At 41.4% G+C, this 12,112-nt stretch overlaps 1 protein-coding gene across 5 annotated transcripts in view; it reads right to left on the reverse strand.

The window, feature by feature from the left end:
• The window catches only part of esyt2a (extended synaptotagmin-like protein 2a), a 156,057-nt gene that overhangs the window by 12,300 nt on the left and 131,645 nt on the right, over window positions 1-12,112 (reverse strand). For all 5 annotated transcript variants that reach the window (XM_030159732.1, XM_030159734.1, XM_030159733.1 and 2 more), the window contains 3 exons: window positions 7,027-7,101; window positions 6,810-6,896; window positions 6,572-6,721 (listed from right to left, as the gene is read on the reverse strand). In XM_030159732.1, coding sequence (XP_030015592.1) covers window positions 6,572-6,721; window positions 6,810-6,896; window positions 7,027-7,101 — 312 coding nt within the window. The remainder of the gene's footprint in view (window positions 1-6,571; window positions 6,722-6,809; window positions 6,897-7,026; window positions 7,102-12,112) is intronic.

Here is a 12,112-nt window from a genome sequence, read left to right on the forward strand (position 1 = left end):
CAGCGGGGCATTTGATTACTGGCATCTGACTTTTCAGGACCTGCCTTACCCTCTGTAGGAATCTGGCTGAAGCTGACCTCTGAGTTGCCTCCTCAGGATTGCCATTTGCCTGCAGGATCCCTTGGTATTTGTGACTGTCCTGCATATCTGCAATGTCCACTTCAGGTAATTCAACCCCTTCACCTTTCCTCTTCTAGATACAATCCGCCCACATTTATCTAGTCCGCATGACATCCCAATGTTGCTGTAGATCTGAGTGAGGTAAGTGAGGTCTTACGAACTATTGATCCCCCCACACACACACATACTCACGCCCATGTGCTTCCTGCCTACCTTACAATTTCATTCTGCAGGCACGCCTGAGTATTAATAGTGTAGGGGAGACCGGGGAGAGTTGTCATGGGTCAGTTGTAACGTTTGCAATTGCTCCAATCAGGAACAGCCTAGGACTCACCTAATTCACTCTGCACATGCTCAGTTTAGTCCTTAGTCCACATGGAAAGTTGTAGTGCCATGAGGCAAACACATCAAAATTTGTGAGGGAAAACATAATTTTGTGACAAGTAATATTTTTTGCTTTAATTGTTTTTGTGATTGCATAGCTTGCTTTGTAGTTGGACTCATTAAAGGTAGGTGTCAACTACATTTTAAAGAATGATTTACCAAACAATTTTGGCATAAAAACTACCACATCTACAACCCGTGGTTCCCCACAGGTCACATACTAGTCTAATACAAGACTATAATACAGCGTTTGAAAGTTGTGTAAATTATCTTTGTGAGATAAACAAATATTTATGCAACTGTTAATCCATCTGTTCACAATTATCTAATATAAGATTATTATATCCTGTGTAGGTCAATGTTCTTATTTCATATATTGGCCCATATGTTGGTTATTGGCCAGTATTGGATATCGGCCGATATACTGAATATCGGCTTTGTTTTTTTTATCCCCAATATTGGCATCGGCATCAGCCCCAAAAATCCCATACTGGTTGGGCTCTAACACATACTACTATACTCTCCCACATATACTTCTATATTCTTGCAAACAAACTGTTATACCCTTATACATGTACAATCATACTCTTTTTATATTATCATCATACCATACAGAATGATAGGATGTGTGAATGACTATAGTTGTTTGTGTGTGAGAGTTTGATTGAAACAGAACTGAGTTTGATTGAAACAAATAAACCTGAATTCTCAGTTACCGATTGGCTGTCCCTGAAGATAGAAGAAGATTTCACGGATATGACCCGCCATCACAAACATAACTGACTTGAGAAAATGGCAGACCAGGAGTAACTCAGTTAAGCCACTGGAATACTTAATAACATTTTAAACACTCCAGCTGTTGTCACAACAATGTAAGATATGCTGCATCAAAGTCGAGAGCCATCCACAGGTGCCTCTTCGACTGTTCAGGAGGAAGTACGGCAGATCTTCTGAGCTGGATCGGTAGTGCCACCGGCACTTCTGGACTAATATTAGCCAAGTAATGATGCCACGATATCAAACTCAACAGTTATTTGGTGGACTTCAAAGTCAATGAGGAGGTGAGTTCATTGAATAAGCTTAAATACATTTATTTGGCCGCTGGTCAACATAACACACATAACACTCCGCCAGGAGGTATTGTGATCACTTTACTTTGTGTGTTTGCATGTGTGTTTGTTTGTTTGTTTGTTAGCAAGATAACTCAAAAAGTTATGGATGGATTTTCAGGAAATTTTCAGGAAATGTTGATACTGGCACAAGGAAGAAATGACTACATTTTGGTGGTGACTGGGGGGGGAGGGGGACAGATCTGTCTTGGCGGAGGTCTGCGCTCTCCGAGTGCTTACCTTGTTAAATAATAACATTTGTTAAGACATCTGGGTAACATGATAAAACTGTTAAGACTAAGTAAATGGTTCCAAATAACTTCACTGCTGGAAATAGTAACTGTTTGGTTTCTTTAAATTTCTTTAAATGTTCACATATTTCTTGTCTAATTTTATTGATAACTAATGTTTATATTATGGTTAAATAAGTCTGGCAAATTATATTTATGAGCAGGCAGGGTTGCCTTAGGTTATATATGGTGGCCGCGACCTATTCTAATCAACCTGTTCATTGATCTGTTCACCATCAACAGGAGCACACAGCCCATTGGTATGTAACAACTGCTATCAGCTAATGTCGACTGCTAACGGTGTTTAATCATTAATAGACACTTGTGTATTTTATCACTTGTCATGCTAAGTTGGCGTTAGATCACGGTGGAAGGTTGTTTATGTTGGTTAAATTGTGGGTTGCGGATACGTGGAAGTTTGGCTGTGGCGTGAGTGCTGTGTAGAGTTAGTACTTAATTATCAATGCTAGCTGTAGCTTACAAAGCCTTAAATGTTCTGTAAGATAACATTGATGGCAACTGCTGTAGTAAACGGTAACGTTTAACTCTTAATTCATTGCAGCGATGTCGCGCTGTGTCGCATTTGTGGGTTTGTCTTGTGGTCAGCATGTGTAGTTAATAGCCCATAGGCTCCAATTCATAACAACGCTGTGGTGGCACTGGAGACGTGCTTTGTGCATGCTCCCAGGACGCTAAGCCTTTTGGGTAATGTAGTTTCCGGGTTAATATAGTCACTGCAGTTAGTCTAATGTGCTTTGTGTTTTAAGTCTGCTTTGTTATGTGGGAGACAACTTTGTTTGCTTGTTTGTGTTTGATGTATGAAGAGTATATTGTAATTATGTATTTCTATGTGTCTGTTTCTATTTAAAGGTTTATGACCTGTGGTAAAAATAAATAAAACAAGAAAAAGGATAAACACGAGTCATAACATTGTGTGTTGCCTTTTCAGCCTTTTCAAAGGGCTAAAATTTTGAAAAGTCTGAACAATATTATCTAATAATATTTCAGTCACCAGGGGGATGTACTGAATGGTGCCTTTGAAAGGTGCTGTTTTAACTGTGATCAGTTCACCCCAAAGTCCACCAGATGCTTGTGCATTGCGTCTGCACTCCGGAACGACAGTGGTTTCAATTTTAGTCAATGTTTATGCTTCCACTGGCTGAGTTCCAGCACAGTGCTCTGGGGTCTCCATAGCAAATAGCAGAGCTCCCTTTAGCCATACGCCAAAGCAGAATGCAGTAGCATGGAGCAGATTGTGCACAGAAACAAAATAAAACATCCGGTGAATTTTCAAAATAAAATACACCGCACTGACGGCAGGTTTTATTGGTTGAATTGGTTGTGCCAACGCACATGTATCTGGTAGAATCAATCAATCACACGCAATCACAGAATCATGGACCCCCCTAACAAGGATGGAAGACTAATACCCCCACGCCTGGGTCTTAATAGTATAGGAGAGACCGGGGACAGTTGTAACATGCGTCAGTTGTAACTACGGATGGGAATCGAGAATCGGTTCTTTTTGAGAACTGGATCCCAGTAGCTCGATTCCTTGGAATCGTTTGCCTGCCTGCTTAACAATTCTGCTTATTGATTCCACCTTCATTGCGCACGCGCGTTGACGTCACACGTACACTGCTCTGTTTTGGTCACAATGTAGCCAACATGGTGTTGAGGCAGAAACGGTCTAAAAAAACACCAGGTCCACTTGTAACACTTGCAAAGCTTCCATTTCTTCAAAAGGGTGGATTCCCTCCAATTTGCTCAAACATTTGTCCCACAGCATGTGATTCATTTACAGGAATGTCACATATTTCATACGCTATTTAGTGTAGCTTGTGAATGTAGCAGCAGAGTGAACGCCATCTCCCAGGCCTACACCCATTCATCTGAAAAATGTGACATTTGGCTTCATAGCGCCCCCTACAAATTTAATTTAATAAAATTGTTTCAGCTTGGACATACGATCACCTATTTGGCTCAAATTTGAATCAGTTGCCAATCTCTCAGGCCTACACCCATTTGTCAGAAGACATTGAAAATTCACACAATAGTGCTCCCTACAAATTTACCTTTACGATAATTGCTTCAGTTTGAACATACAAACACCAATTTGGCTCAAATTTGACTCAGACATCTATCTCCCAGGCCCACACCCATTTATCAGAAAAATTTGAAATTTGGCGCAATAGCGCCCCCTACAAATTTACCTTCATGAAAATTGCATCAGTTCGGACATACGAACACCAATTTGGCCCAGATTTGACTCAGTAGTACATCTTGCAGGCCTACACCCATTCAATGGAACAAATTGAATTTTGGCTCCATAGCGCCCCCTACAGATTTACTTATAGAAAAATTTGTTCAGTTCAGACATACGAACACTGATTTGCCTCAAATTTGAGTCAACTGTCAGTCTCCCAGGCCTACATCCATTCATCAGAAGACATAAAATTTGGTGCTAGAGCGCCACCTGCTGAACGATAGACATACTTTTACTGGACGTGCCCGTGGCGAGGGCCTTTCAATGCCGCTTGCGGCTTTAATTATTTTTTGTGATTGCATAGCTTGCTTTGTAGTTGGACTCATTAAAGGTAGGTGCCGCTTAGATTTTAAAGAATGATTTACCAAACAATTTTTATGTCACTACTTACAAAATATAGACTCACATCTTTTTCAAAAGTCTACTCTCCCCAGCATAAAAACTACCACATCTACAACCCGTGGTTTCCCACAGGTCACATACTAGTCTAATATAAGACTATTATACAGCATTTGAAAGTTGTGTAAATTATCTTTGTGAGATAAACAAAGATTTATTCAACTGTTAATCCACCTGTCCACCATATCCAACATAACATTATTATATCCTGTGTAGATCAATGTTCTTATTTCATTCATTCATTCCTTTTCTGAACCCGCTTTATCCTCACTAGGGTCACGGGGGTCGCTTGGAGCCTATCCCAGCTACATAGGGGCGAAGGCAGGGTACACCCTGGACAAGTCGCCAGTTCATCGCAGGGCTGAACATATAGAGACAAACAATCACTCTCACATTCACACCTATGGGCAATTTAGATTAACCAATTAACCTATTAGTGCATGTTTTTGGATTGTGGGAGGAAGCCGGAGTACCCGGAGAGAACCCATGCAGACACGGGGAGAACATGCAAACTCCACACAGAAAGGTCCCACCCCCCGTCGACTGGTGTTGGAATCGAACCCAGGACCTTCTTGTTGTGAGGCACGAGTGCTAACCACTGCACCACCATGTTGCCCACGTGTCTTATTTCATATATCAGCCAATATATCGGTTATTGACCAATATTGGATATTGCATTTTTCTAGCCCCCAATATTGGTATCGGCATCGGCCCCAAAAATCCCATATTGGTCAAGGCTCTAATCCTGAGTAGGCAGCTCAGAGGTCCACTACAGCCAAATACCTACAGAGGGTAAGGCAGGTCCTTAAAAGTCAGCTGAAAGATCCAGGCCACAAACACCTATGCCCTGCCAGTAATCAGATACCCCGCTGGCATAATATCCTGGTCACTGGAAGAGATTCAAGCGACTGACATCAAGACAAGGAAGCTCCTTACCATACATGGAAGGTTTCCAGGGTCAAGATGGGAGATACCCCCAAAGGTGATAGAGAACAAACAAGCCAAGATCCTGTGGGACTTCCAGATCCAGACAGACACAATCACCCTGACATAGTGGTGGTTGATAAACATCAGAAGACAGTGTTGGTGATAGATGTAGAAGTAATGACAACATCAGGAAGAAAGAACTCAAGAAGCTTGAGAAATACCAAGGGCTCAAAGAGGAGCGGGAGAAAATGTTGGGTGTGAAGGTAACAGTGATGCCAGTAGTGATTGGGGAAATAAGGGCAGGAACCCCCAAGATGGGTGGATGGCTACAGCACATACCAGGAACCACATCAGAGATCTCTGTCCAAAAGAGCACAGTCCTAGGAACAGCGAAGATCCTGTGCAGAACCCTCAGGCTCCCAGGCCTCTAGTAGAGGACCCGAGCCTGAAGGAGGCACAATACCGCCCAGCTGGGTCAGAACACAGGTCAGCATTTTTTTTTTTAAATATACAGCATAAAAAAACATAATGACACAAAAAGGACACAGAATAAAAAAAAAAAAAAAAGATACATGAAAATGGTAGAAAAGACATAATAAAAATAATAAAGCAAGTGATAATAAAGCATTAAAAATGATGACTAAAATCATCATTATTCCAAAAATAATGTAAAACATACAACAAAATGGCACAAAAGATAAAACAAGATGAAAATGATTTAATAAGACAATATGCAACACAGAATGAACCTGAGAAGACAACATAAAAATGAAGAAACATACTGTGTATAAGACAGTAAATGGAGACTAGACTACAGAGAAAAGGAATTATGTTTTGAGTTCTGTTGCCGACACTGAAAAGTGAGTTTTTACATTTTAATGGTCTTTGTATTAACTTTAAGCTGAGGTTTAGTTCGCTTTGCACTCAAACAGCCACTCCAATGGCTAACTTTAATATTTAAGGACAGCTCAAAACCTGTAGTTTTTTCACTAATTTCTGCAGTTAATACATGTATTTTTATACAAGAACATTTTCCTTCTACTGAAGGAAAGAATGTGTTGCCTCCTGCATCTTACCCGCAGAGCCATTTTCATCTTGAGGGTGCAGCTGGGCCCAGAGCTCCTCAGCGGAAAACGTTGGTTCAGCGTCATGTCCTTGGCCTCCAGCAGGCTTCCTAAAGGTATTGTCAACGTTCCCAGTGAACACTCATGCTTCTCATCTTTCACCTAAAGGAGAAAATAATGTTCAGTGACATTCTAACCAACCCACAAATAATTATATGCTTACTATCAGATCAGGAAAAGCCCTCCGTACCTCAACCTCCAGATCTTGAGTCTTAGGGTTGTGGACAAGAAAGGTGAAGGCCTCTTCCCACACAGGTTCATTAGTCTTATATCTAGTCTGGAAGACAAATCAGGGGGAAAAAAGAAACAAGGAGGATATGGGAAGACATATTAAGCCGATTTATACTGAATGACTATGTGAATGACTGGTGGTGCTGGGTTTCAGTGCAGATTCAACTTTTTCTCACCTTGCTCTCATAGGACTTATGTCCAACAGTGAACTGGACAAATGGACTGGGATCACTGGTCACTTTTTTACCGGACTGCAAAAGAAGAAAATAGGTTTTACACACACACATACACACACACACACACACACACACACACACACACACACACACACACAATATCTCACTCTAAACAAGGTGTTTATTGTCATTAAAAACAGAGTTCAGAATAAAGTTACTTAAAATGTGCCATGTAATGTAAAATGTTTTCTTAACATCAACAATCCTACTATAATGGACATTCTGTCTCCGATGTCCGACGTGTGTCCCGAGTCCCGATGTTGCAACATGGGAGGGCGTACAGGTGCAATGCTGCTGTTGCACCACGGGAGGGCGCTATCGTACAATGGCACCACGGGTACAATGCTGCTAGTAATTAATAATCTAGCTTTACATTAATCTCAAAATGGAGATTTTAGTACCCAAACCAGCAGTTGACGGTACAGATTTCACATCTTAAGTGTGTACCAGATGCTACCTGATCACATTTCAGACTAGATGGAAAAATGTGTAACTTTGAGCGGGTAGAAATTAAGAAGGGAAACTGAATCAAGTACAGATCTTTGAAGCCTCAAACATGCAGGTCTGGAAACCACATCTGACCAGATCAGGATGAAAGACTGATTCACAGGTTCAAAATCAACAGGTTGAGTGAACATTTACCTTTGGTGACAATGTTGTTAGTCACAACACACATTGTTAGACACAGTGTCCAGATTTAGTCAACAAAGATGTATGCAAGTTTGTTAATAAATTCCCAACAATCAACATGAACTCAGCTACTTAGTGGTTTTGAATGCTGCAGAAGCACCCCATGCCGTTTTAACACTGTGTTTCATTTAAAATATTTGTTGTGTAAGGCTGGATAACAAAAGGATTTCCCTGAGATATACTACAGCACACATTCACTATATGGCCAAAGGTATGTGGACAGTCAAAACAACCCACTTTCTCTTGTGGAAGAATATCTTATAGTGCAGTATAAAATTATATAATATATATCTGTTTGATGCTATTTGTTTCAACATGAAAATGCTTCAGTGCAAAACCTAGTTCATAATGCATGTTTTTTCTGTGTTCAGTATGAAAGACCTTGGCATGATGGCCTACACAGAACTCTAACTACAACACAGGTAGACTGATATGCAGGTAACACATACAGGAAATACATATTTGAATTTGTTCATTTTTTTGTTCATTCATTTTGTTCATTTTTTTACAACCACCATAAAATGTACAGGTAGAGTTTAGTGAGAAGCCCTGAATGTGTGTATCTATATCTTTCTAAGTTACACACTTAGGCTGATATTTTTTTCAGTATATCATTATGTGGACTGTTAGCTATCCTGTGAATTAGGCCAGTTAGTACTATCTAGTGAGTTTAAACTAGGGTGACCAAACGTCCCTTTTGGACGGACAAGCCCTCTTTTCACATCTGGGTTGTCAAGGGAAAATTTGAGTCTGTACGATGTGAGTCACGCATGCATAGTAACATTTATCTCGGTCGGCTGTCTTTTTTCGCTACGGCAACCTCACTAGGACAAATCACTGTTGTATGAGTCAAATTGTGTAAAAGTACAGAGACTTGACTTTACCTTTAAGGAGTATCTTTCTAGTGATCAGAAGTGATTTTGAGAGTCAATTTATATGCCTACTTTCGCTTTCTTTCGCAGCTGAGACATGAGGACAGGAACCCCCTGGCCATCCAGGCGGACGGATCACATTGACATGCCACTTGTAGGTGCAGGAACTGGTGGTCTGAGGCTCTGTCTGCAGCCATTAACACCATGCCACTAATGTTAGCCTGAGAACCTATCCAGCTGACAAATGTTTTGATCTAAATCTGGGGGAAACTGAGCAGTGGAGGGTAATCGCGGCACCCTAGCGAGTTGTTTGTCCTAGCGAGGTTGCCGTAGTGAGTCGTAAAACACGGCCAACAGAGATAAATGCTTCTACGCATGCGCGACTCACATCATCTGGAGACTTAAATCATCCCTAGACAGTGGGGTTAAATTAGTGCAAGTGTCCAGTTTTCATTGTTTTTCACAAGACAAACGCTTTAAAACCAGATGTGTGCAGGATGATACATTGGTGCAAGCACATTTTCAATGAGTGTAACTTTGTCACTGTTTGTGCAATCAGAAGTTCCAAATCCCACTGGCAGAAAACACTTTGTGCTTTCCAGTGATACATGGGACATTATGGTAGTGAAAGGTACTAATTCACAGCAGCCAGTGGGACTTGGGGATGGACAGAGGCAGTGGCGGCTTGTCAATAGAGGGTGCTAGGACACTGCCCCACCTGTCTCACATGAAGAAGAAGATGATAGTAATCATAAAATACAAAAACATTAATAGTTAAATAAATGAGCTATACATGATACAGCCCATGAGTTCCATGTATAATCTCGATTCAAGTGTAGTTTAAAATGTTTTTGGTCATTTATTGAGTAGTGTTTCCTGTTTGGGGTGCAAAAATCTGTGCTCGAGGCTCTCCATTTATCATAACAGACCCTCATTATAAATGGTGTGTACGCAATAGACCCCTCCTCCAACACAAGCGATAGGAGAGCCTCAGGGAGCAAAAATGTGCAACCAAACACCACCCACAGAAGTAAACGTCACATCCCGAAAAGGATCAAGACCTTCCTCAGAAATGCAATCAGAGAATAGGTCCATAACTAATACTACTAAAAAGCATGCAAGTGGGGATGGCTCAGTGGATAACACTACTGCCATCAATTCCCAGTGTGAGGGATGACATCTTTTAGTCATTAATGTCTATGCTTTTAATGCCATGTGATCTACCTGCACTACCTTCAATGCTGGTCTAAATGCATTAACTATATCAGAGGTCCCGAAACTCCGGACCTCGATCCGGATCCGGACCCACAAGCCGTCCGACCCAGACCCGTGTCTGATGTATCTATTTTTCACTACAAATTAATGCGCGTCACCCGACTGCGAGTAACTTTGTTTGTGCCGCCTCTCATGCACACAATTGAGCGGAGCTCTCTCTCTCTGTCAGCAGTCAGGCCAGGGGTCAAATGTGACGTGGGCTAGCCAATGAGATGTGCGTGTTGGAGGTGCTGCTTCGCTGCTGTGGGCTATTTTTAGATACTAGCAAATCACAAAAAAGCAGGCGAAGGAGCAGGTGAAAGTACGAAGAAGTAGGAAAAGGTAAAATACGGACAATGGCATGCTCAAAACAAAGAAAGGTTGATGCAGAAAACAGAGCATTTAAACAAGAATGGACTGACGAGTATTTATTCATCCTACCTGAGGGAGGCACAAAACATGTGTGTCTCATCTGCTCAGAGATTGTCGCTCTGATCAAAAGTAGCAATGTGAAGCGCCATTATGACTCGAAGCACAAAAGTTTTGACAAAACTTATCCTCTAAGCTCCACCATACGATCGCAAAAAATTGCTGATTTAAAGGCACAATACAACCGCTCCACCAGGATAATGGTCCATTCATTTTCAGCGCAGCAACGCGCAAATGAATGTTCGCTCAAAATAGCGTGGATACTGGGACAGAATAAAAAGCCGTTTAGCGATGCAGTCCTGGTCAAAGAATGCATGGGTGCCGTTGCTGAAACATTACTTGATGGAAAGCAACAAGAAGAGGTCTGTCAAAAAATAAAGCAACTCCCTTTGTCAGCAGCATCAATTACAAGCAAAACTGAAATTGTAACACGTGATGTACTGTTACAGCTGGACACAGCAATTCAAAAGGCAGAATGCATAGGTTTGGCTGTAGATGAGTCCACTGATATAACTGGCAATGCCCAGCTTGTAATTTTTGTGAGATTCTTTAACAAAGAGGAAAACAAAATGTGCGAAGACCTGTTAGGTGTAGTTTCCCTGGAGAGCAACACAAGAGGGGAAGACATATACAGAGCAATAAAGAAGATTTTAACAGAAAGGGGAATTGATGTGAGAAAAGTTGTTTCAATAACTACAGATGGAGCCCCAGCCATGGTAGGGAGAGAAAGGGGTGCTGTGGCAAAATTAAAAGAGGAACACCCTGAACTGATCTCATACCATTGCATAATACACCAGTCTGTCCTGTGTGCCATGCTTTCTGATCAATATGCTGATGTGATGAACACAATGATGAGAATGATTAACTTTCTTCGAGCATCTTCTTCCTTGCAACACCGCCAGCTCAGAGAATTCCTCAAAGAAGTTGAAGCAGATGCAGATGATCTTCTACTGCACAACAATGTTAGGTGGCTCAGTAAGGGCAGAGTGTTGGAGCGGTTTTGGTCCATTCGAAAGGAAATTGCAACTTTCTTGGGTCAAATGAAGAGTCAAAAGGCAGCACCATTTCTTTTATTTCTGAACAACATGGAGAAGATGGATCTTGTAGCATTCTTGGTTGACATAACATTTCACTTAAATCAACTGAACTTAAAGCTACAAGGCAAGGACAATTCAGTCTGTGATCTGATGAGAGATGTCCATGCATTCCAAAGAAAACTTCAGCTTTTCAAAGCGGACCTGCTGGTGGACTGCACACACTTTCCTGCTGTCAAGGAACAAGTCAAAGGTGACAAGTCCACTTTTGTGGCATTTGTTGACAAATTGATCACCAATTTTGGCAAGAGGTTTGACAGTTTTACCCTTGGAGAGCAGCTCAATCTGCTTATTCAGAACCCATTTCTTATTACTGACATCAGAGAATTTTCCAAGGAAGCCAGAGACAGCTTTCGGTGGGCAAATGCAGGGTCTCTTCAGCTGGAACTTGCAGATCTTCAGGCCAGTGTGGTACTAAAAGGGCAAGTTGGAGAAAATGATGCTGCGTCTTTTTGGATCCAAATGGTTCCAGAGACAACTTTCCCAACTTTGAGAAAGGCAGCTCTGCACATTTTGAGCATGTTTGGTTCAACCTACTGCTGTGAAGCAGCATTTTCCACCATGAACATTATCAAAAATAAATACCGTAGCAGGCTCACCAATGAGCACCTTGACATGTGCTTGAGAATGGCTTTGTCACCATTCAAGCCCAGGTTTAAAATCCTTGCAGGGCAGCCACATGCCCAT

The sequence above is a fragment of the Sphaeramia orbicularis genome, chromosome 17 (assembly GCF_902148855.1).
Source record: "Sphaeramia orbicularis chromosome 17, fSphaOr1.1, whole genome shotgun sequence".
In the NCBI taxonomy this organism is placed as follows: domain Eukaryota; kingdom Metazoa; phylum Chordata; class Actinopteri; order Kurtiformes; family Apogonidae; genus Sphaeramia; species Sphaeramia orbicularis.